The sequence below is a fragment of the Manis javanica genome, chromosome 9 (assembly GCF_040802235.1).
Source record: "Manis javanica isolate MJ-LG chromosome 9, MJ_LKY, whole genome shotgun sequence".
In the NCBI taxonomy this organism is placed as follows: Eukaryota; Metazoa; Chordata; class Mammalia; order Pholidota; family Manidae; genus Manis; species Manis javanica.
Window position 1 is genome coordinate 59850949 of NC_133164.1, and position 27610 is coordinate 59878558.

Here is a 27610-nt window from a genome sequence, read left to right on the forward strand (position 1 = left end):
AAATTTTCAGTTTTTCATCTTTTCAACAAGATGAAAAAGCTCTGGAGATCTGCTGTACATCATAACTATAGTAAAAAATAACATACTGTATAATTGAAAATTTGCTAAGACAGATCTCATGTTAAGTGTTCTCACCACAATTAAAAAAAGAAAAGAAAAAAAGAGGAAGAATTCAGATGAAGAAAACTGAGTCAAAGGAGAAAGCTTCGAACAAGTTCTTAATAGTCAAGAGGTCATATAAATAGGAATGTCATATAACCAGAGGAATGTCAACTGTATTTGGCTATAGTACGAGCTAAGGTGACCTTTCTAGGTCATTTTTAGTGGGATACAAAATATTAAATACCAGTAGAGTATATGGGAAGTGAGGAAATAGAGGTAGTTGAGTGCAAATAACTCGAGAAGCTTTGTTGACACAATATTAAGATTGTCTTACTGCACTGCTTTGTGGTATAATAAATTTTCCATACTTTGTTTAGGAAAGGTTTAGCAGGAATTGCTAGACTTTTCTTACTCCTAAAAAAGACAACAACATCCTGGGAAATAAGGCAAAAAGGAACAGAAAGTGAGTCATAAACTTTTAAAAGATGAAATAGATGTATTCAATGAACGGTACTACAACTAACAGTTAGCAAAACAAAACCATTATGAGTTGTTATACTGTTAAGGTGATATTCATATGACACAGAGACTCGAGTGTCTCTGGACAAAAAGAACCAATAACCTGACAACTAACTAAATATACAGCCCGAACCTGTCACTTTGTTGGGAAATTCAGATGGCAAAGAAGCCAAAGGCCTCCCTCAGGAAGGAACCTTTGGTCTTTGCAATGAGAAATGTTTGGGGAAAACACAACATCCAACACATGGATAAAGCCATATTAGTATTTTTCCAAGTAACAAAAGGAATATTATACTTTTCTTTTGTTGCTTTCACCTAATCTATATTGACAGACTATAGAGTTAACTAAATATTAAAAAGTGACCAATATTTTGAACCAATTTCAAATTGTCAATTGCTACTTATAAAAAATTGAGTGAACCCTTAAGAATATTTGAAGCAAAGCTGTCCTAAGATAATGCACACAAACCAACATAGTCTATTTAATAAAAATATTTAATGCTGCCAAAAAGTATAAAAATACAGTAGGAATGGCAGTACAATACAAAGTAGTCTCTCCTAATTTATTTCTTTTACATTTCATACACACATTAAAAAACTTAAGAATACATCAAATTAGAGGGTTCTGCAAAGTCTTCTGCTGGTGGTAGTCTTTGTTCCCTGGATGTAAGGTTTACTTTGTAAACAAACAAATGTGAGGCAATCTACAGGTTTATCAGCCTCACTTTAGTTTCCGGAGTGGGCTTCAGGTCTTGCTTTGCACGTCAATGGTTCAAAATTTATAGCTGCAGAATATTCTCAAGTCATGAAATATTTAGGTGTCTGTCAATCTTGGCCTAAAACATAAAATAAGAAGTCATCTATTCAATTCATATTTACCAAACACAGACGTATATGGATACACAGAAACACAAAAGGACTGACAATGAACTACAAAAGCAACCAAAAAAGAAAAAGTGTCCCAACACATCACATTCAACCACACAAAGTGCTTCACTATTATCTTGGTAAAACTGCTTAAGTGCTTGATATTTGAACAGATTGATGGTGTGAGACAGACTCATGTTAAAGCACCGTAACTCATATTCTTTTTCAAGAATTACCAACTACGAACTTTTTAGGTCATCCTGTGTTACTTAAGAAATGACCTCCATAGGAGATACTGACAGACAGACAGATTTTTAAAAAATGTACCCACAAAAGTTTAGCAAGATTATATGGTATGTACTAGACTTACCAATACTTTGGAATTCAATGCAAAAGTCTAATCCAAATTGGACCTCCACTGTATTATACTGCTAAAAATATTATCATGTCTGAACATAAAGTTGGTTTTTATTAATCACGATAGCAGCATGCTTTTTGTCCTGAAGGATAATACTAATGGTTATACAATACAGAACTGAAGTGACGTGATTTGTTACTATCAATATAAAAGAAAACACAGACATATAATAATTGACAGATTTATTGTATTTGAATGCCAAAAAGTAAAGATAAATGAGATTTTAAACAAGTGACAGATGAAGTAACTATTTTAAGGGCAGTTGAATTTTTTATGTAATTTCACAGTATTTGAAAATAGCTGAATTTTTGAGGAGGTAAATAGTATTTCTATTCTTTTCCCAGCTTCCCTTGTTCCAACAAAGTACTCCAAAATCTAAGTACTTGTCATTATTATGTGTCCACATATATAAGTAGAAAAATATAAACCACATCCACAGATTTATCCAAAAGTCAAAAATCCCAGAATACTGTGAATTGGGCTTTTTCCTGACCACTGGGCTCCTTCTGCTGAGAATGGAATGACAGTCCCAAGCACTCTGGTGTTCTGAGTAACCCTTTTCTCCAATTTTCACATAGTGACAGAGAAACGCCAAGTCATCAAGAAAAGATTCTCATTAGATGTCTGTGGGCCACAAAAATAAGTACAGAAATGACTGCAGATGCTTCTTGCAGGGATCTACAGAACCCTGAAGCAAAGTGGTTGAAGTAAGGAAAGGTGCTTATTGATTCTGACTGTTGCAAAGCATGTTATTTCCAATATATTTCCAAGTCTGCTCATTAAAACAAAGAAACTCAACCTAATCAATCAAAGTGAATGAAATAATGATCTGGTTTAGAGAATATTCTGTTTCAGTATTTCTCTGGTTTAGTGATAGTTCAAACTGTTTCACAAAGTTTTTACAGGGAAAAAATTTGATTTGCTTCACTAATAAATAGAGGGACACTGGATTTTAAAAAGTAAAAGTAGTTAATGTTTTTCCATTTAAATATTTGGCTTAAGTATTCCATAAAAATAGTCAGTGTAACATAATGGAACAAGTATGAGGTCTGGAGTTGCTGGAATTCTTTAAGGTGGAGTCTGAATATCAGCCTTGTCATAAATTAGGTGTATAATCTTGGGCAAGTTACTCTGTGACTCAGTTTTCTTATCTGAAAATAGGGGTAACTCAATGCATCTAGAAGGTGTTAGCAGGTTAAATTTAGATTATATGTAAACTGATTGGCAGAACTGTTGTGTTCAACATCCACTGCTGTCTTCTCCAGCAGTGTGTAAGAGATACACACACTGAGGATGAATCATTTTATAACAACTAAAAGAACTTGACTTTTTAAAAATTTACTTAGTTTTTTGCTTCGTAAATATTATCCTGGGGGATAAGAAAGTAAGATGAAATCATTGGGACTCTTAACTATTTTAAAAGACTATTTATTTGCAAGACTGAAAAGACAAATGGTCTTCACTTTAGGAAGAAAATATGTTCACTTGGATCATTTTTTTCTGTTCTATTTAACAAGGCAAAAGTAAAATGGGTTCAAACAAATCAAGTGAAATTGGCCATGCTTAGTGCTTTCTTTGGAGAAGGTGGCGCTCACATTAACTATTCTTATGCTGGAATAGGAGCTGGGTTTCAGTCAGAGCATAATCTTCCCAGGCTGGCTCCACACCTGAAAACCAGACAGTATCAAAGTAGCCTCAATAAGTAATAATCCCACTAAATTCTGTAACTCCCATATTCCACTCTAAATTATAAAACCAAAATAGAAAACAGCTCAAAAGATTGAACTGTTCATTCTCCCAGTGGACCACACAGAGGTGGTCAGAGCTCATTAAGACTTTTCATTTCAGGTTGTTATTGATAAAGACAAAGCCTCATAATGTCAAGTACAAGCTTTTCATCTGAGTTGCTGCTGACACCTGGCAACACTGTGATGGAGTAAACAGCATACAAAATGAGAGAGGGTCAGCAAGGACAGTGGGGAAAAAGTGCTACCTAAAGAAGTCTCTTGAATTCAGTAGCCAAAGTAGATAACCATTTCTCTGAAGAGTGCTGAGAGAAAACACATGTGCAGAATTGCTCCATGCTGTTCTTGTAGCAATCAGAATGTGGAAAATGCTGAGAAAATTCCTGCTGAAGAGGGAAAAATGAAATAGCCAAACTCATACCATTTTCCTAGACATTTTTTCTTTAGAAGACTGCCCAAGAAAGGGGGTAGCTTAAAATGCCCAAACTAAAGTTTAAACCCCCAAATTTGGATGAACAATGCAATGTCTATATTACAGCCAGGTACATGGAATATAGCCAAGAAGTGTGCTTATTGGCCTGAGGATTCCTCGGCAGAGCAGGTATGTGGAGCTTATGCAACCTGAGTTTCTTCCCACCAGGGCATGTTATCATTTACACATATAAGGAATTTCTATCATATCCACAGGTGTAGGGGCTGCTGGTACTGTCCCATAAACAGTATTTTGAAGATAGGTATAAGAAAAACAGGCATCAAATCCAAAGCAAGCTAGGGAAAAAGATGAAAGAAACAGGTTGACTCCAGAGTAAATCATCAGGAATGACCAAGACCTGTATTTTAAGTCCAGAGATCTTAATTTTGTTATATAGAAAAATAGTATGTTTCTATTTTTCAAAATTTTATTTGTAATATTTTGTGACCCTATCATTTAAATAAATTAAAGCCAAATGAAGATTTCTTAAAGTAGAAGAGACTTAATTAGCTGTTGATGTAGAAATGAAAACACAGAACAGACATTTCTGCTATACACTTAGTTCGGGACCGGGTTCAGTGCACCAAGTTCTGACCTCAACCCCCCAGCTAGCATGCACCAAATTGAGAGATCCACGCCCTTACTCCATATTCCCCATCCCACTGACAAACCCACATGGACCCACTGGAAGAAAAAAATCCCTGTTTACAGAAGGCATGATTCCTTAAGACTCTTGCTTGAACATAGGAAGAAATGGGCCATATACATAATTCATTAGGTTTATAATAGACTACATTTAAAAAAGTCTCTGTAGTTTATCTCTGAAAGTAAAAATCAAGGCACACTAGATTTTAAAATCTGTACAATAACCAGGCAGGCATTTTGGAAATGTAGGTACTCTATTTAATATAGAGTACATAATGATCAATAAAAACATTTCTAATATAATCAGATTCTGGCCTATGTCTATTTATATACAATCTAGTCAGAGATATTTTTCTAAGAGGGAAATGACTTGCAGAAGGTAAGTCTGAGAATTATCTAATTCTATAATACCCTACATATGAGACTTTTCAATAATAGCACCATAAAAGAAAGTAGAAATGTCAAGTGTCAGGCTGATTATGGCTTAATACTAACACCACCTACCTCAAAAGCTTATTGTGAGGATTAAATAGGATAATTATGAAAAGTGCTAGTAAAAGTACTAGTTTACTAGTAAACAATCAATAAATGGTAGCAACCATCACTCTGAATTGATGCTGAAAGCAAAGAAGGGATTTATATAAAACTGGAGGACTCCTCCATACCATAAACTACTTTTGAAACCACAATGTGATTTTTTTATTCATTCCATCAATTCTAGTTTAATTAAAACAAAGGGGAAAAGCACAAGTGTACATAAAGTTAACTTCAGAGTTACAATTCCTTCCTCTGGCATACCTGGTAAGCACAGCTATTAAAAGAAAGCAAGTTTTTCCTCTCTCTTCTTATGTTATTCCTTGGTAGAAATATAAATATTGGTTAAATGAACCAAAAAGATAGGAGAAAAGGACAGAGCAAATACATAAAATATCCTCTAAATATGAGAAAAGGTCTTTATATTGTTCTAAACTTCTGTGCACTTTTACATATTATTTTTTTAACCCCCTAAGAATTCAGGAAAAGGATATTATTTTAGTTTTATATATGGAACATTAAAGATGGAGAATTATATTTTTATGTAGTATATGTGTGTAGACATACATAAAAATCAGTAGTAGGAGAGAATAAAGTATTTGGCTAAACTTGGAAATGAATATGTAACCAGTTGGTGTAGCTAGAGAAGATGGTATTAAATCAAAGTTGCCGTCAGTTTAAGAGCAGGGATAGATATGAACATAAACAAACTAGACATTAATGAAAATATTCTTCCCTGAGAACAACAAAGTCTCTGGCTTTTAAAAAAATCTTTTTTCTCTTCCTTAACCTGTTTCAAAAGTAATACTACCTAATTAAGATCAAACTATACAACTTACTGCTAAAATCTGTTATAATTAGAAATTACTATGAAGACCTGAGGACACACAAGTCTTACAAAGAACCCATTCTGGATTGCTAACTTCCTCTATTATCTGAGAAGGCAGGAGCCATGTCTAGGTGCTGAACAGCACATCTCATTTAATAAAGGGTCAGGATGATGACCATGGGTACCACAGCACGTTGCCATATATTTTCAGTAATTAGAACATGGCACTACCAGTAAATATTACAAATGGTAAAAATTTCCTCAAGGCTCTGCTCAGAGGAAAGATGACTAACCCTTACGGAAGTTCATCAACAAGTGTTCACTATACTGAATATGACTTAAAAAATATATCACAACAAACAGAAGGACAGGAAGCAGACAAAATGCAAGAAGAAACCCTGAACCCAAGGAAGGACATTCACCCTACAAAGGGGCAATGTGATTATCAGCATTTGTTTCCTATAAGAAATCTTTACCTTTTTCTTTAAAGCAAGGCTACATGTCTTCAAATGGAAATTTAATATGGTCTATCCATATTTCACTTGCAGAGTAATATACTATATTTTAGCAAAATAGACCAAGGCAAATTGGAAAGAAAGATTTTAAGCCAATAATGACCTAAAATGTAATGAGGGTCTTGGTACCTCAACACAGGTTTAATGCAGATATAAGAAAATGTCACTCTTACGCCTCTCCACTTAAAAGTTACACGACACAGTAATACTGAATTAGGACACGGCACAAGTTACACAAGTCTTATTTAATATGTAGTAACACCTACACTCTGCTTTTGTGCTTTCAGCATAATTTAACACATTCAAGGAGGCTTCTCAAGTCAAATTCAAAATATCTATCTGTACCAATGGTTTTCAAACTGTTTTTTACATTATAACTGCCCCCTTAAAATAATTAAACCTCATGCAGAAATCTTATGTAGTGTATAAAATAGATAAAACAGAGATGGTCTGGTTGAAAGTAAAGGTTGGTGGGATGGAGTCCTTCCTACCACCTCTTGGAGACCCCTTAAAAATCCAATGAGCATAGTTTGAAAATCACTGAAATAATGTAATTTCATTATTACAGCAATAAAATTTATAAGAACTATTTAAAGTTTAAGTTAAACAAGTTAAACACTGAATGGAATGCTTGGATCTGAAGAGAGCTAGCATTCAAAAGAGCAGATAAATTCATTAAACAATATGCCTTAAAAATACCCATTAAGAAGTTAAAAGGACAATGTAAGGTTTGTACATCATACTATTTATTGAAGTAGAAAGAACTTAAAAAAATGTTTACTTCAAAACTTCAGTCTGGTAAACTGAAATCAAGGATAATAAAATGCTACTCCTTATTTTTATTTCCTAAATCATGATTTACCCCAATTATAAATTAGGGTAATTACATTGAAATTTTCATGAAAAATAAACAGTTTTAATAATGGGCTTTATAGAAACCAGTTTCTTTACAAAGTCTGGACCGATTGTTACCTGACTATGCCAGTAAGGAGAATTTTCCTCCAAAGATATATTTAGTTTAAATTTTTGTTTCTTTGTTTGTTTTCCTTTTTAAAATTAAGGAAACTGTAAAACATAAAAGAAATGCAAATGTATAGTAAAAAATGCTTATTCAGAGTTCTAACTGCTCACATCAAACTTCTCTTTAGGAAAATGTATCCAGTACAATTGAATCAACACACAATTTATTTTTTTATGGTAACAGGTTTTCCAAATTGAGCTTTTAAAAAGTACATTTAATTACAAAAGTTAAGATTAAATAGATACTTATAAAATATATATTTACCCCAAAATGGTTGGTAATATAAAATGTTGATGCCCATGTCAACTGTATATTATACATTACACGCATTACTTAGAGGTCATTTTCTTTCCAGTAATAATGTAGATAAAACCACAATATTTATTGCTTATATCAAGCGTAGGTTAAAATCTAGATAGCGTCCAAAAACAAATCCTTGTGATAAAGGATTTCTCAATCTGAGCAGGTGAAATAATACACTTAACATGTATGAATACAGTTGCAAAATGTACCAGTTTTTTACAAGCATTTAAGTCTTTATTTTAGATAGCTGTTTACAGTTTGGCGGCAGTGCCCTGAAGATGTTGGGCTGGGAAGTAAATATATATCATTTATCTGGTGGTGTCTATTCTACTGCACTGTTTTTTGGGGTATAAGGAGTCTGCTAACAGACAAACCCTTATGATTAGTGCAACACTGTCAGCTACTAGTGCAGAAGCTTGCTGGGCAAATTAACTACTCATAGAACATTTTTTTGAAAAAACAGTGTCCAGCCAACAAAAGCACCAACCAAAATGACGGACACAAACCCCATCTGAGTTAGAATAGGTTGCCAATATAACCACCTTTTTCTTTTTCGTTCAGTCTCATTTAGTCTCTGTTTCATCTGCTGCACCTTCTGAGCCGTGTTAGCTTTTCTGTCCTCTCGAACACGTTTCCGCAAAACACTATGAATAAATAAAAACAAATAAAAAGAAATGCATGGCAGGACTTAATTACTCTGACAGAGGATTTAAACTCAAATAACTCCCATACCCCTAACTCAAAAACTGGAATAAAAAAAGGGAAAAAGTTTCAATATTCTAAGTGGTCCAAAGATACATTCTGATAATTCAGTGGCAATTTCTGGAACAGTTTTATAATAAGAAGTACTTTTATTAGGACCTAAAAATAAGCAAGGTGCTTTCTTTTTGTAATGTGGACTGTGACTGTCAGTTTTCTTTCCCTCTTTGCTAACCAGCCAGTACAAGTGGCAAAACAAGCAGGTATGCCAGCATCTGTGCCCTTCCATGCTTACCTTTGATTTTTCACAAAGACCCCTGATAAAAGCTATCTACTTAGCATCTCCCTGAATAGTCTGTTGCGGCATTGCCTAATGCTCTGTCCACACATATTTCTAGCTCTCATTTTCCTATCCAGTCCAGAATGTTTTGCCACAGGAAGCTCTTTGACTCCCAAGATACACAATCCTAGGTCTACGGAAAGAATGGCCAATGGCAACACAAAAGTTACTGTTTCTTCCCTTAAAAAAAAAAAAAAATCTCACAAAATCCATCTTCTCTTTTCACTTATTGCCTTTAATACAGCAAAAGCCCGACCAGTTTCCCTGCCTCCAAATTTAACCTTATTGCCACATTAATTTTTCTGAAGCACAGCTCTTATTACGGAGCTTGATTAGAAATTTTGACTGTCTTTTCAGTATTTACTACATTAACAGCCAACTTTTTTCCTAGTCAAAATGTTTAATCTGCATCAATAGTGAAAAACTATCAGAGAAATCCAGATTGTGGGGCATTCTAAAAGGCAACTGATACACAGCCTGCAAAAATGTCAATGTCAAATAAGGTTAAAAAAAAAAAAGGCTAACAGTTCCGGATTACAGAATTACATCAACCAAAGACAATGCATTATCATGTATTAGATCTTGAATTACTTTTCTGTGAAATAGTTACAGAGATTGGGATCATGAAAATGCTCCAAGATCAGATTATGGTGATGTCTACACAACTCTAAATATATTAAATCCACTGAACTGCACCCTTTAAATGAACTTTATTGTATATAAATTCTATCTCAATATAAGTTTTTAATTATATCTCAATAAAAAGTTTTTTTAAGCTATGAAGTGGATTTTTCAGAGAAATTTTAATGTAGACTGTATATTAGATTATTTTATCCATGTTAAATTTCTTTGGCATATTGGAACGTTCAGACATTGCTGGTGGGAATATAAAATACCTGCAGAAAACTCTGGCAGATCCTCAAAATGTTAAACACAGAGTTACAATATGACCCAGCAGCTGCACTCCTAGGCATATTTACTCTGAAGCAAGAGAACTCAAAACATGTCCACACAGAAACTTCCTGGTATACTCCTGCTATGCAATACTTTGTTCTTGTTCACATGGCTTTGCTGTGTTCTCCTCTACCCTAGACACCTTTCTTCTCTATGGTTCTCATTCAACTCTATTCTTTGCTTCTGCTTCCTCTCATCATCTGACAGCCCTTCTATTCTTATCTTAGGGCATTTGCTTTATAGTAAACAATTTATGATGCTGATTCTTGTTTTACCCCCAGATTGGCAACTTTTAAGGACTCTTGTTTGCTTATCTCTGTATGCCTTTTGGTGCTTTCTAATGTATTTTTTATGTTTACTCATCATATTCCTGGGTATCTCGGTCTGAACTCTACCTGAATATTTGCTATAATGACTAGGAAAATTATTACCCAGAATTCACTCTCTGAATTGAAAATTCACTGTAACAAATATGTGCATACCTGCCAGTGAAGAAATTTAAGTTGTATTCAAGGGCAGGCAAACATACATTAAATATATAAAAGAATGTAGGGTTCCCATCCAAGGGGTGAGTCTTCCATGGATCCCTGTATCTGTTTCTGTCAGGGGCCTCAAGCCACCAAGCCAGGTTCCAATTTAGATGGAATCTTAAACACATTATTTAATTTAAAATTTTCACTGCAGTCTAAAAGATAATCATAATTTTTATCCAGTGTTTTCATTTATCAAATAATGAAATTGATAAACCCAATATCAGTTCACTGAGTGTTCCATCCTTATATAATTAATGCTTTAAATACTCTTATAAAGGAACTTAACAGGATTTTTATGGTATTTGGGGAAATTCATTGTGATTTTGGCTAGGCTGAGAATACACAATTTTTTCCCATTTAAAATAATAGAAGAGAGGCTCTTGATTTTCAAAAATGCACTGTATACATGTTTTTAGGAATGGAATGAATACAACTCCAAGGGATGTCATTACTTAGTTTAAGAATGAAATTCCAGAGATCTAAGGACTATTCTCCATTTGTGATACAATAGTCTTTTTTTTACTTAGTTGGGCCTAATGAAATTATGTCTGTGTAATATAACCTGACAAGTGGGCCTGGCCAGGTTTTCCTATATGGTTACACAATTCTGGCCTTAAGCTAGCAGGGAATGCCTCCTGCCCATGAAAGATCATGTGAAATTCTTGGTGGCACACATAGCAGGCTATTGCCAATACATGTCTCATTAGATGTACTTTATAACTATACAAATACAAAGAAGGAGGATTCAAGTAATCTGACTTTCCATTTATCCAAATGTTCTCTACTCTCAGTGACCTGGATTTATGGGTTGCACTACCATTGAGAACACTGGCTTTCAGACCATAATGGCAACCTGCAGCAAGAAATATCTTAACCATCACAAGAGTTAGCAACATACACACACATTTATACATGTATACAATATATATGTAAACATACACAATTTATATTTAACCTGTACATATAAAAAAGCATGTTAAATACTTAGTTACTATTTGTGATACTCTTATTTTCTAATTTAAATTTAAATTTCTATTTTATTGTATTCTATTATTTTAAAAATGCTTTTTGTAACTAAACTGATTTCATGACCATGGGAATGTCACCTTCAATATGAAAACACTAATCTGGAGAAAATTTAATAAGGAAAATGAAAAGAAAGTATTGTGCTCTATTCTTTTGAAACAAGTTCTTCTGATAAGATTTTGATTTATTCTATCAGCATCTCTAATGCAAAGCTAAAGATCAGTATTAAAATTTATTAGGGCTGAACAAGTAAAAATTTCAGTGAAATCTCTATTTTACCCTTTTCCTTTTCTATATAACCTTGCTCCCTCACTGGTCCTCTCTGTTCCTGACCCCTAACCTCCTACTGCAACCCTCACTCTGCTTTCAAATGAGTCTGCTCTCACCTACTGGAGGAAAGGAAATAGCATTCAGTGCCCCATCCCCAAAACACCACCTTCTGCAGTCACTCTGCAACTCCTGAGTGGTTTCCACTGTTCTCCTCTGTACTGCCAAACTGGACAAAAAGTGGTTTACCTTGTTGGGACTGATAATATGGTTAACCTGTCTCATTAAAAATTAAAAATCAACACCTCTGAAATATTAAGAACACCAATTTCATCACCAAGCCTGTTTTCCATTTAATTCCACACATAGGACTAGTCAAAACAATAATGTTAGGAACCTGAAAATCTTATTACTGAAAAAGATAAGGTAATTTAAAACAGTGTAATTTCTTGATTCTAAAATATATCTAAAGTGAAAGAAGGAACAAATAAACAACTCCTGTAGTCTAAAACCTCTAAAGCCATAAATAAAGGAGTAACATTGCTAAGTCATAATAAACTCTTCGGTATAAGAACATATATACTATGTATTGCAGTATACTACCTTTTATAAAATTCCAGGTAATTTTTATGTTGAGGAAATATAGAAGTATTTATATAGGAAATTATAGGAAACCTTACAATGTCATAGCACATCCCAAGATGCCAATGTAACAAATATGACTCCAACCTAAAATTTCCCACCATAATAAGCATTATTTGACAAAAAGTCATTCTGAGACAATGAAGATTGGAAGCAAAAGAGTTGATTCACTTTGCTGAGTGACTCACTTCAGGATACCAGATTCCTTAAAGTAGGGGAGGTAATTTTAATTTAAAAACTTGAATAGCTTATATGTTCATATGGATTTAAAGCTCAAATTATAAAAGGGCATTTTATGTAATGTTTTAAAAAAGACTTTTTGCTTCTAATAATTAAATTCAAATATTCACTTAAATATTTTATAATTAAAGGCATATTCTCAATTACATTGTTGTAACTACAGTATGAACACTAATAACTGCACAGTTGACAGGTATTCATATCATTTATTTTCTGTAGCATACTATACAGTTTAGCATATAATTATATTAATTTTTGCACTCAGTTTGTATTGTGTTAAACCACTTTTCAACTGGTTTCTGTCTATTGGCTTCTTAATAGAACTGAAACCCTTTGAGATCAATGATGCCATCATACACTACTTAAATACCCTGAGGTAATAAATAAATGGTTACATTAATTCAATAAACAAAGGGTCTGTATTAGTTCACATCCTGAACTGAACTTATTATATATAAAATATATGTCTTTTATATAAAATAAATCTCATGTGTTACAACATGTATTTGCAGTAGAATTACCTCTCACTGTTCTCCTCCATTGTATCCTGCACTTTGGAGGACAGTCCTGTATATCTGTCACCTGTCAGTTTTTCTTCTTCTAGGCCTATTCTATTCCCATTGTATTTTTCAGTCATTATTTTGTTTGGTGAATGATCAAAAGCAGGACACAAATCTTCCTTTGAAAGTTCTTTCCATTGTTTCTAAGGGAAGAAAGATGAAAAACAAATGCAAACATGAATTATGAATCGAAATTCTATATTCAAGAAATCCCTGTGATAACAGATGAATGAAAAAGAAGAAGGCATTTTACCATACAATCTCTTTTAGATATGTAGTTGAACAATAATCTTAATAAAATTTAGTCTTTACCCTATTTGAGACAAACCATAGTAGTACATCACTAAAATTATCATAGTAAGAAAATTGTAGCCAGGGCCAGATATTGATGGACCCCTAACCCACAGGTGTGTAATCACTGGAGCAGTGAGCAAGGTGGTACTTGAATGTGATCTGGTATCTCTTAGTTCCTTGCCACTACCTAGTCTAATGGAAAACCAATGGTGAGACCTCCAAGCAGGTCCTTACAATGCCAGAGGACTTTACTTGGTTGTCCCAACCAGGCATACTGGCAGCTCAGAGTAGTTAGCTCACTACTGGTTTAGGGAGAACTCCTCTAGCGTGCAGAGATCAGGCAGCATTTGGACCAGAATGAAGAGAAATTCCATTTTCTTCATCTATAAAACAGGGATGTTGTCAGCTACCCTGGGAGCCCGTTATGGTTAATGAGGTGACATGTGAAAGGGCCTACTACCATGTCTGACAAATATTAGTTTCCTCTGCCCTCACTGCCACCATCCCCTAGGCAAAGAAGTAGAGGAAGGAGAGGTGCAAAGTATATTGAGCCCTTGGAAGTACAGGCCAGAGAGGAAAAAGACAATAAAACCTCAGCATGGAGGAAAACTGGCTCCCCAAGTCCTTCAAGGGCTAGGAACCAATGATCCATCACCCTGCCAATAGCAAGAGTAGTAGAAGAAAGGACGGTGAGTCAATGGTTTCAATTATCTATGACTGACACTGATACAACAAATGACTTGGTGTAGACAGGCGTGGCACTCCTTGAAGATCCTATCACGGAAGCATAGAGCTTGGACTTAATGAATATAGGATTCTGTATGTTATTATCTGAGAATTCTAATGATTTTGAACAGAGATGTAACACTGCAACTTAAACTTTTCTGGAACTTAAGGAACACTCGTTCCGTGGAGTTACTCTGGTGCAAAATGGCATTGTTAAAAACAATGCATCTTTGTTTTGATTAAAAAAGAAATCCCTGGAAAATTCACTGATACACTGATCAACTAGTTTTTAATTTGTCTCTTTCTCATAAAACAAAGGAATTAAAAAGTTGCACAATGAATGTATCTTTTTGTTTTATAGTACTTGATTAACAAAAGACTTGGAGAACATAAAGCTCTATAATTTGTGATACTGGGAGGCCAGTGAGTAGTACAGTTTGGTACAATTTGGCTAAAAGATGGAGAACAGGTAGAGCTTGGCAATGAGAGACGCAGCCAGAAAGGAAGCAAACCTCAAGGAAAGAGTCTCTGAACCACAGAAACAGTGGGATAGAGCAAGGACCTAACAGGACGTAAACTAGATCCAGAAAGAACGTTCTGCCCAATGCTTGAGAAACTACTATAATGGAACACAGGAGTAAGATGTTTTCACTTTAGATGACTGGGTCAATTTTCTTTCTTCCCATTTTAAATTTGTATAATTTAGTCTGAACAGCATTTTTTATGTTGAAGAAGATGCAACTGGTGAAACAAGAAACTTACTAAACCCCACACTATTCTAATGCTTTTTTGTACTAGCTCTCAATCCTTACAGGAACCTCAGGAGATAGGTATTACTTCTGTTTTTATCAGACCCTGTTTACAGATGAGATGGGTTGACAGAGTTTAAGTAACTTGCCCAAGGCTATGCAGCTAATGAACAGTAGACCCAGAACTTTAAGCCAGGTAGTCTGGACTATGCAATACATCCCCTTATGAGTATATTTGTCTCTGAAAGCCTAATCAATTTTAGACACCAGATGTTTAAGAAAGTATCCAATAAAAATGTTAAATTGTCTCCAAGATTATGCTTGTCAATTTTTGAAGTTTTCATATTCTTCACTGAGATCTAGTTACAGAAACATGGTCTTATACTTGGACAAAACTTCAATAGTATCAGTAAGATGATTCCAAAAATCAAGTCTTAGTGGACCACTTCCGTGAATGCAACAAATTCATAATCTGTCAACAAGAGAAGCACTCAGCAAAGGAGGTGTATTTAATGCTACTGAATTACAAAAAAGTGATGTCATTTTACCATATCTCTGGGCATCAAATTCACTCAACTTCGCCTTCCCTGTGACACATATGGAAAAAAGGCAATCTAAAATCACCTGACTTGGCTTGTCACTGTTGACTGGAAGCCAAGACATCAACACTACACTCTACCTCGTTCAAGTTCCCATTTTCAAGGCTGGAGTAGAGCTAGCTGTCTAGACAGAGAGCTTTCTAATCTATACTCATGTTAAACTATACTCTCTTATGTTGCATGTTGCTGTGGCCAATAACCCATATACTGCCTACAATCCCACTCCACCCATTTCTCACTGAATAAAGTCCCTCAAAGGAGCAGTTAAAATGACATAATTTAACTTGAAACCCACTGTAGTCTGTTAGAAAATATGTCATTTAGTTAATACTTTATTAGTCATGTCAAATTACCAGCTAAAAAGCTTACAGCATCAATCCTCAATTGCCAAACTGGATTATTTACTCTGCAAAATTTACTGTCAGCATTGATACTGGGAGTGTGCTAATAAATATATGATAATACCAGCAATTACACTGTATATTTATGCCCAACGTTGTGCCAAGAGAGATATTAGGTAAATTATATTATTAGAGACAACTAGAAATTACCTAAATTTATCTAGTTAGGTCAAGGTTATTGGAGATTTCTATAAATGAATGCATGCTATATGATTATAATTATATACATATATTTATTGATTTTAGATACAACCACTTCAGATGTGATTATTAATAGCACTCCTTCATCCCAACAAGTTCTAAATCACTTTATATCCACACATGCCAGAAATCATCACAGAAAAACTAAACTGCATTCAATAATGAAAATACCACTCACAACATATAAATCTAAATTAATACTGAAGGTGAAGACAGATGTCCCCTTTAGAAAAAAGTACCAGAAATGAAGAATTACACGGGTCAAGTGCTACTGAACAGTTTCCTGGAGATACAGAGGTTCAGGAAGTCCTCCCCCTATTCCTATGGCCATCATGCTCAAAGTAGAAGTTATCTTCTTTCTTCTTACAAATATTAATTTTTCCCCAAAATTAGAGGCAAAGAGTAGGAGGCAGAGATGTAGAGAAAGAAGATTCTTTTTATAAACTGGCTATCATATCATTATATGCCAAATGGGATACTTTTATGGGCCATGGTTCTATTCAGACAGTTTGGGGTTTCTACACTAACAGCGTGACACTATATCTTTGTAACAGAAAAGTTTTATGGTACAAGATTGTAGGGAACCTTACTTCTTTTTAGATTTCTGTTCTAAAGTTCTAGTACAGCACTATCCAATGAAATATGAGAGCCACATATATAATTTTAAAATGTCCAGTCATGTTAAAAAAATGAAGTTTACTGATGCTTTACTTAACGCAGTATATTAAAATATTGTCATCTGAACATATAATAAATATTTTTGAAATTATTCAGACACTTTCCCCCCAGTATTTAATATTTAAAATCTGGTGTGTATTTCATACTTTAAGCAGGATGGATTCAACCAGCCAGATTTCAAGTACTCAACAGTACATGTCGTTTATGGCTATAGTACTGGACAGTGGAGTTCTGGGAGAAAAATATCTATGTAAACAAATCCATGTACATAAACACACATTCCTAGAAGAATACAAACATGCCAAAATTTGTGTTAAGTTAATGAGAACTTTGTTCATGACATACTTTCACATTCTTTGAACTTTTATACCCAACATACTCTCATTATTTTTATAATAAAACAGAATTTACAGCACAAAATAAATTATTAGAGCCTTGCTAAAATAATTTCTGTGGTACCTGACCTGTCCAAAGGGGTAATAGGCTTTAATGATTAATGATCCTGAACACCTGAAAAATACAGAAACTCTTACACTGTCCTATCTAGAATAGAGGCAGAAAATGCCTTGGGTTTGAATGGGGTGCTAATGATGTTCATTGAGAATCTGATGGCCACACCATACCAGATAAATTGGAACAGAAGAAGATTCCTCCTATCCACAAACTGCACTGTTGTAATAATAAAGACCACAGAAAACTGTGTCATAGACCTCATCTCTCCAGTGAAAAGGATCCTCAAAGTCAGTCCATATACATTCTAAAACTAAAGAAACAAAACTTGAAAAAATATAAAGTCGAAGGAGAATACTATCCAAAGGACAGCACACTTTTCCTACTGCTGCTCAGTCTGTAATGTAAGAACCACCAGGAAATAAGCAATGAACGGCAACTAAGGATGCTACAAAAGTGTGGAAAATTTTGATAAAACTTCTTTTAAACTCCAGCTTTAAATGATAGCAGATCACTGAGATAAAATTTTAAAGAAAGAGACATTTTTATAATCTTAAATATCTGAGATAATTTTTACCTCTCCTAAATCACTGTTCACTGACAAATAAACTCAATGTTCCCAAAGTCTGACTTCTGAAGTAGGGTCTCATGTTTCCTGGGCTTAATTTACATCTTGAGTATTTTACTGATGGCATTGAGTAAGTTATATATTTCTCTTCATTAAAAATTATTCTTTAATGCTTTTTAAAGACTTGGGGAAAAACTTTAATAATGATCAGAACAAAAGATAGACACTGATAAATAAAACTGCTTAAGAGTATTTTAATATGTCTTTGAAATCTATACAACACTTAACTACTTACACTTAATTCCACTATGACAGATGGTCTGATCACACTTAACTACTTACACTTAATTCCACTATGACAGATGGTCTGATCTAAGTTATAAAAGAAGGCTTATCCACTATATTCCTATTTTGCTAATAACCACAGTAAACAGCTAGTAAATGTGTTCATAAAAGAAAAAGATGAAGAAAGAGATTCTATCTACTTATGTCTAATACTATGTGATTAGATTAGACAAGAAATGGGGGTCTGTTGTTACTTCTGTTTCTGTGTTACATTTTCCATTAGTATATAACACAGACTTCTGATAATCAGTCTTTGACCTTAGCTTCTACAAATGTGGAATAAAAATATCTTCATGAGCATATATCTACCAACCAGAGAAAATATAACATTCTATTGGAATTTCTTTATGCCCGTCCTAGGTACTCATTGCTCATCATTTTAAACTATCTGTATATAAAAATATCTATTATATAAACTAAGTATTCTCTAATCCCAGGCCTAGTTCTTAATGGGATAAAAGTACTTAAATTTTCTGATTTATTTTAATGTTTAAATGTTTAAACCCCCCTTACCTGAAGATTTTATTTTTACAATGAAATCTTGTTCCCAGTAGGGTTTTTAAGTAATGCACAGGATTTAACACAAAGCTGAGGTATACATGAATAAGTGAGCTTTAATTTTATAGTTTCAAGATGGCCAGCTGGATCTACCACATTAATGTAAATATACTTTTCAGAAGGGAGAAGATAAGTGCTTAAATGAAGTACAGTTATTTGATGCTAATCATATTGAATACACAGGTATTATTTTTCCCCTAAAAAAGTTTACCTGTATATTTGAATCTCCCCTTATAAATTTTGCTCCTTCTATTATAGTCATATATGAAAATCTGAGTTGATCTGGTGTCTGAATAAGTCCCATTCGATATTTTCTCATATTCAGTAACAGCTGCTTAATGTTAATATCATCTCCTTTTTCCATCTGCAAGAAAGGTAAAAATCATTCAAGCCTTTTGTGGTTAAGAGTCCAGGAAAGAAGCAATATAGGATAACTACCAAGAGCTTTGCTATGTGCTGTTCCTATCAAGAACAAGGAAAAGTTACCACTGCAGCTGTTATCTCTATGTACAAACAGCCATCCCAATCCAGCCATCATCCCCACACCTCAACTGCTAGAGTAGTAGATGGAAGACTTGTGGTCCTTTAGCAGATTCACAACTGATTCCAAATCAATCACACTAATGTCATTCACTTTGGCCAGTATTTGGTGTAAGGAAGGATTTATGACCAGTTTTAGCTTAATGTAAGGATAAATCCACTGAGATTAGAGCTCTTCTTTCTTTATAAAGAAGTTTTTAGCAGAAGTCTTTTTGCCCAGCACCTTCCCCCTTTTATGTCTGCATACAGCAGCCACCTAAAGATGGTGGAGAAGAAAGACAGAAAGAGCCTAGATCCACACTTTGGAGCCACTGCACCAGCCCTGGACTACTGATCTGGTATTACAACCACCATACCCTCCTCACCCCAAGTAAAAAAGAAAAAGTTTTTGAAGTTATGCTTGGGGGGAAATAGGCACAATCCAGTTTTAATATTCATCATTAACAGAATAGACACTAGAGTTTTTAAACATGTCAAAGTTCACTTAAATGCAACAATCCAATTTTTTTTTATTGAAGTATACTTTATACAGGCAGAGTGGTAAAATAATACAGCACATCTGTTCAGACTCAAATGTTCCTATAACCTAGAAGTGCCATATGCTCGAAGTAAGGAAATATGGACATCCTAAGAGAGAAAAAGCATAGGCGTGTATCCAGGCCAGGGCTGGGAAATGGGTTGGCAGAGAGAGAATACAGCCCTTGGAGGAACAGACAGTAATCTCCAGGAAGTAATGTCAACACTAATATTTACTGAGTGCTTAGAAAATACCAGGGACTATTCTAAGTGTTCTAAGTGTAATTCATTTAATTTTCACTACCCCATGAGAAAACACTATCATTTTCCTTAGTTTGTACACAAGGAAACCAAGGCCAAAGAAAGGAAGTACTTGTCCAGAGAGGAGGTAATTCTGCATTATTTATCAGTTTATATTTGAAATATGGGGGCAATGGGAGCCTGTTATTTCTGTAATATAAAGCTACCAGGAAAAAAAGAATTCTTCTTGGATATCTCTAGAGTCACCTTGGATGAAGCCCCACCAGTCACAAATAAGAGGCGGTTGAAAGGATATAAATAAAATTTTTATGTTTTTATATAAATGAAGGCAGAAGTTTAAGCCTAAAAAACACAGTTCTGGGAGAGTGACATTACAGCTTACTTCTGCCAGCGGAAACAACAAAAAAGTAAACAAGACTAAAATTAAATCAGAAGAAGCACTTACCAGAACAAGACAGGTATCTACTAGAGAAAAGGTGCCTGACCGCCCAATGCCTGCACTACAGTGGATCACTGCAGGCCCATGCTCAGGATTCAAGGAACCAGATTCTCTCACTTTAAATAAGAAATTGAGAAATGAAGCTGGTGATTCAGGGACTCCAAAATCTGGCCAGGTAGTATAATGAAAGTGAGATATTGTTCTGGTCTCCCCAGTCTAAAAAGTGAAAATCAAGGGGGAAAAGTTAGTTCTAATTTTTTTTCTTTTAAAAACCAACTTCAGAAAGATTACGTGTTTTGTGTAATGCTTTTAATCCTTATGGACTTTTTGTACCATGATTTCTCATTTAATTTTTGATCATCGCTTACACAAGTTTGGGAAGATGTTCTTAGAAGAATTTGGAATATATTATTAATAGTTAACACTTCTATAATACTTACTATTTTGCAAGCATGTTTGAAGCCTTTAATGTATTAACTCAATCCATACAACAATCCTATTAAAATCCATTTTCTAGATGAGAAAACTGAGGCAAAAAGTTAAATGCTTTACCTAACATCATACATTTAGAAAACAGCAGAGCCGAGATCTAAAGCAGCAATCTGGTGCAGCATTTGGGTCTGAACCACTGACCTGTTCCTTACATGTTGCCAATATTTTCTTTAATTCATACATCTTAAGGAGTGGATTTTTTTTCTATTTTAAAAAATAATTTCTACCAGTATGAGTTCACATTCTTTAATGTTTTCCTTTTTAAAAATTCTAAAGGTTTTTAAATATATATTTTTTTCCATTATATGAATTATCTTTCAGATTCTGTTACACAAGCACAGAGGTACAACTCAAGAATTAATTTAAAGAAACAATCTTTACATTTTTAATTGAAATACCATTTCTAATTGCTGCTTTTCCCCATGGTAATCCTTTCCATTCCAAAACTGTTTATATGCCTTTGCTGACATGCTAAAATGGTCTACCAACATGCTAAATGTTTTCTGTCTCTTAAAGCCTGCCTGGCATTCTCTATCACTTTCTGGATATTCCTGAAGATCTTTATTTCTGACTAACTCATTATGAAAATGTTTCTTAGCTTTTGCCAATTGCTTTTTGCCCCAAGGAGCACTTATGTGCCTAATATTCCTCATTTTTGTAAATGAAGCAGTCATCCTCTAACATGTCTTTGTACAATTTTTCAGTTTTACTATAGGATTTTTTTCTGCAGGGAGGAACCACAGAAGTAACATTAAAAAAATGACATTTCTAATGGCTAACAGCTGAACATTACTATAGCATCCTTTCAATAAAAACTTTCAAACTTAAAGTTGCTTTCATTTCCTTAAACATAAATGTTCCCTTTTATCAGTAGAAACTAAGACTCCTAAGTCCAAGACTTGGTTATATGAGGTATAACACTGATAAAATGCAGTGCAGAAACTGAAAAAATTTTCTAATTACTTTAAGTAACTAATTTTTCTTAACATTCAGCTTTTATAATTCCAAATATTCTGTGATCCATAGGTTCTCAATATACTAGAAGATTTCCCTGTAAATAGTTAAAATGATCATTGTAATGAGAAGATTTTAAAACATTTCCTTTAAATTCCAAATTAAGTATGTTAAGTGAAAGGAGCTAGACTCTAATGGTTATATATTGCATGATTTCATTTATGATAGTCTGGAAAAGGCAAAATTAAAGGAATAGAAACCAGGTCAGTGGTTGCCGGAAGCTAGGAGTGGGGGTTAGGGTTGACGGTACACAGACAGCATAAAAAAATATTGCAAGGTGATATAAATGATACTGATCTGTATCTTAATGTGGGGAGTTGTTGCACAACTGAATATATTTTCAGACTTCATAACTGTACACCAAAAAGATTGTATCTTACTGTATCTAAAAAGGGGTTAAATTTATTGAATTAATAAAAGGTATTTAAAACATTCCAAATTAAGATGACTAAACTGTATGTAATTTCCTTTTACAAAGCCATAAATGTAACAACACAATACCAACATTGGAATGGGCTGAAGAAGCTGGCTCTTGATTAGCCTAGGAGTGGAGTTAACTTAAAGTCATCCTTTATAATGGGGTCTAAGAGTCCAGTGGGTGTTTTTAACCCCTTTTCTCCCAGACAGCCGCCCTGCTGTGGTCATCACACCTGCAGTACTGACGACCATACACAGCAGGGCCAGACTTGCTCCATATGCTCCTAAACAAGGTACAATGTGGACCTGCGGGAACACCAAAGGTCTGGGAGGAGTGGATCCAGTGCATATGTGTACTGTGCTCTCAGTGTTCCTATCTGTCTGTGTGCTCAATTATGGCATTACCTTCTAGCTCAAAATGTATGGTTGCCCCACAAACGTTAGCAAATGCTTGCTTTTTCTTTGCTTATATGATTTTTGACTCAAGACAAGTGGTCTGAATTTTTTCAAATTCAGGTCACATTGTCTGGGATACTCTAAGCAAGTTCCCAGAAATGCTCCTGACTATGTAATACAGTGTTCCTCACTAACAGATTTTGTAAATCCATATTTTTCTTCCCCTATAGAACCAGACTAAAGCACTTGCAAGGTTAATTTCTTAATTTAACCCTGCTGACACAAGAGTAAAAAAAACACAACTCACAAAAATCATGTAATTCCCAAAAGACCACATGAGGCAATAAGATCTGTATGTTTACTACTGTAGTATAAAAGAAATGTTTATATGAATTAAAGGGACTCCTTTCCCTTTTTTTCATGCTGGGAAAAAAGTGAGAAGAGAAAAAAAGAGCTGTCAAAGGACAGAGAGTTGAAACAAAATTCATCTTTATTCCAATCAAGCTCTACTTTTAGACTTTACTGTATTTGACAAACTCCTTATTTCTAAACTGTGGAAACACCTTTCCTTCTCTGTCACCAAGGCACATCATTTCACTTTCTGTGATGCCCAGTCAGTACCTTCTACCCACTTCCCACAGCTGAGCCTCGCAACCCATGCACAGCCAGGTTCTATCCACAGGTTTGTAGCTGTCCCCATCTCCAGCTGAATATTCCACACATGCCTGCCACATTTTCTTCGTAAAACATTGCATTATGTATACTACACTCTGCTCAAAAATGTTAGTGGTTCACCATTCTTGTGAAGGCAAAATCTCATTTTTTGAAGGAGAAGTCTAAATTTAAGGCCTCTGAATAAGGTTATCAAACTCATTCAATATAGAAGCCAGGAAGATAATCTATGAGTTGAGGAGATATAAGACAATGAGGGACTGTTAGGCTTAAGGCACTATCAGTATATGCCATCTAAAGTCATTCAAATTCAAGTTAACTATTATCAATATATAAATTAAAATTTTTCTAATTATTACTAAAAATCTATGCAGCTCGAGGCTCCAGGCCCAATTATTTTCACACTTTAGGTATATATGTAAAGTACCAAGCTTATGTCCCTAAAGACTTTTGTAAGCCCATTTCATCAATGTAACTGGGGTTAGTACAGTACTTACCTTGTAAGTCTAGTGTGAGGAATAAATGAAATAGTGAATGTAAAGTTCCTTACATATGCCTGCATGTGGTAAATGCTTCATAGATACTGGCTATTTCTGAAACAATAATTTTTCATTTATTTTATTTTAATTGCCTTTATTGTAGCCCCTCATAAGCTCCAATCAATTATAAACCTCTCCTCTCTTCACTTCATATTTCTTCAACATATAAAGAGTAGCAAAGTTTGTCAATTCTATTACTAATACAGACTTGACATCAAATTTGCACCCTCAATGTCTCTGCCCTCATTCAGTCCCTCACCAATTTTTCCCAGGATTATTATATCATCTGTGTTAAATATTAAGATTACAGTAATTTATTTTGAAAGATGAATAGAACTCACCAGATCAGGAGGAGGAGGGAGGGACAGGAATAGTTAGCCATAGGGCCGGTGTTGTAAGCAGAGTGAAAAGCAATATGTAGAGGGACAAGCTATCTGAGAAGTTTCAAGTCTTTTAGCAAGAACACATCCTGAGTGCCTGAAGGAGATGAGGGTAAACTAGGAGGTGAGGATCAAGCTGGGCTGGGTCAAGGACTTCTGCATTGGCTAAAGAAGGATTTTTAGAGCATTGTGGGAGAATCGTGCTTTTGTTTCAGAATAATCACCACGTGTACTGTGGTTAACAAATGTACTTAATGCAATGGCAGAGGCAGCACAAAATAACAGGTGAGGACTCCCCATGGAGAGTCAGAATCTTGTTATGGAGTCAAAAAAATACATATGCAAGTACTGAATAAGACAGCAAAATGCTAAACTTTAAATTATGGAGAGGTGTATAATGTAGAGAATATAGAAGATCATAGCTGTTATGAATTGATGTGTCATTTACCAAGATATATTAAGGAAGAGCTATATGAAGAAATGGCCACAAGGTGGTACTGAAGGATGTGTAACATACAGGCAGAAAAGGAAGAGGAACATTCCAGGAGGGATAAACTGTTTAAACCATTTCAAATCAAATCCCAGCCAAGCATCATAACAACTTGGCACTTAAACCTGTTTTGGGCAAATCTACAGGGTCAGAGAAATAGAAGGCAGTCAGCATTACAATAGTATTCCTGGAAATTGATAAATATAAAGCTGGCTAAATGATATTATGGAAAATAGTGAAGGACAACAAAAAGGAAAAACCTAAAAGAGAAATAAATTCTCTGGATGACCTTATATTTTAAAAACTTCCCAAAACAGAGAGAGGGGATTAAAGATGGTGGTGTGAGAGGTGAGATAGAGAACTCCTTCCAAAACCACATATAATATGAAAATATAGTTAATACAACTAATCCTAAAAGAGCAACAGGAAAGAAGGTTGTGACAGACTGCATACACCTGGAGAAAAAAGCAGACCTCAAGAAACAGGGTAACGTACCAAAGCCATGACCAGGTGGGATCCAAGCCCTTCCCCGACCCCAGCTCACTGGTGGGAGGAAGAGAAATGGTATGCAAAGGGGGTGGAAACCTAGGACTGCTGAACACCCAGCCCTGGAGATCTGCTTTGGGAGCACAAACCTAAATTGCATGGTGCTCTGGTGATTAGTGGGGCTGGAAAGCTAGGACAGGTGGAATACCTGGAGAGACTGAGATTCCAGCCATTTGTGGAAAACAGGGATTCACATCAGGCTGCTCTGGGACAAAAGAAAGGTGGGCGGTCTGAGAGACATCCTAAAGGTGAGAGGGCTGCTAAAGAGGCAAGGATTGCACAGAGCTTGCTGTGCAGGAGAAAGGATAGGTGGACAAAATTGTCCAAGTGCACTCAGTCCAGCACTTTGGGAACTTTCAGGAGATTTAGGCACTCCATCCTCCTGTCTGGCTATTCAGCTCGGAGGCCCCCCCATCATGATATGCAGCCTGTGGTGCCTTCCTCCTGGCTTGCCGGCACTGGCTCGCAAGCCTGCAGTCCCTGCCCTGGCGTCAGGCCAGCCAGAGGGAGGCCCTGCCTACGGCAACTACAGATGCAAACCACAGAGGCTTATGTGCTCGGCTCAATGGTTCTGACAGTGGAGACAAGGCATAGAAGCCAGAAGCAGGAAACAGCTCTTTCCTCCCACCAGGCACCAGCACTACTCCCCTGTGACCCCCATGATCACTCCAGGGGCAGAGCAGGTCCAGAGAGTACAGCTTCTGGGCACTAGAGGGCTCCACATACAAGAATGAAATAGCAAAGGAACATAGTTCAAAAAAAAAATTACACAAACGTGAGAAAGAGGGCTAAGTGAAACTGAACTCATCAGTCTTCCTCAAGGAGAGTTCAAAATAAAAATCATAAACATGCTCATGGAGGTACAGAAAAATATTCAAGAACTCAGGGACGAATTTAGGATGGAGATTCAATCATTGAGAAATTCCATGTCAGAAACAAAACATACAATGGATGGATTTAAAAGCAGATTAGAAGTAGAAGAGATGGTAAATGGAATAGAAATTAGAGAAGAGGAACACAAAGAAGCTGAGGCACAGAGAGAAAAAAGGATCTCTAGGAATGAAAGAATATTGAGAGAACTGTGTGAACAATCCCAATGGAACAATATTTGCATTATAGGGGTACCAGAAGGAGAGAGAAAAAGGGATAGAAACTGTCTTTGAGATGGTAACTGCTGAGAACTCCACCAATCTGCGGATGGAGATAGTCACTCAGGCCATGGAGGTACACAGATCTCCAACACAAGGGACCCAAGTAAAACAACATCAAGGCATATAAAAGTTAAAATGGTAAAGATCAAGGATAAGGACAGACTTTTAAAGGCAGCTAGAGAGAGAGAAAATATCACATACAAAGGAAAACCCATCAGGCTATCATCACACTTCTCAACAGAAACTTTACAGGCCAGAAGGGAGTGGCACAATATATTTAATGCAATGAAACAGAAGGACCTGGAACCAAGAATACTCTACTCTGCAAGATTATCATTTAAATTTGAAGGAGGGATTAAACAATCCAGATAAGCAAAAGCTGAGAGAATTGACCTCTCACAAACCACCTCTACAGTATATTTTGGAGGGACTGCTATAGATGGAAGTGTTTCTAAGGCTAAATTGCTGTCACAGGAAGAAATCAAACTACAATAAAGAAAGTAGTACACTTAATTACTAAGCAGATGTGAAGTCAAATCAACTACCCCCAAAGTCAGTCAAGGGATAGACAAAGTGTAGAGAATATGATATCTAATATATAAAGAATGAAGGAGGAAAAAGAAAAAAAAGAACCTGTATATTGTGTTTGTAAAAGTGTACTGAGTGAGTTAAATTAGACTGTTAGATAGTAAGGAAATTACCATTGAACCTTTAGAAACCATGAATCTAAAGCCTGCAAAGGCAGCAAGTACATACCTAGCAATAATCACCCTAAATGTAAATGGTCTGAATACACCAATCAAAAGAGTCTCTAAATGCATAAAAAAAACAAGACCCGTTTATATGCTGCCAACATGAGACTCACTTTAGACCCCAAGACATACACAGACTAAAAGTGAAGAGATGGAAAAAGATATTTCATGCAACTACCAGGGAGAAAAAAGCAGGAGTTGCAGT

At 35.2% G+C, this 27610-nt stretch overlaps 1 protein-coding gene across 4 annotated transcripts in view; it reads right to left on the reverse strand.

The window, feature by feature from the left end:
* Window positions 1–1097: 1097 nt before the first annotated feature.
* Window positions 1098–27610, reverse strand: part of PTPN2 (protein tyrosine phosphatase non-receptor type 2) — a 130225-nt gene continuing 103712 nt past the window's right edge. For 2 of the 4 annotated variants that reach the window (XM_037025735.2, XM_037025726.2), the window contains 6 exons: window positions 20563–20772; window positions 19012–19164; window positions 13193–13374; window positions 8513–8614; window positions 7619–7711; window positions 1098–1457 (listed from right to left, as the gene is read on the reverse strand). In XM_037025735.2, coding sequence (XP_036881630.1) covers window positions 7660–7711; window positions 8513–8614; window positions 13193–13374; window positions 19012–19164; window positions 20563–20772 — 699 coding nt within the window. In that variant the 3' untranslated portion in view covers window positions 1098–1457; window positions 7619–7659. The other 2 variants (XM_037025731.2, XM_037025723.2) reach the window with 2 other exon arrangements.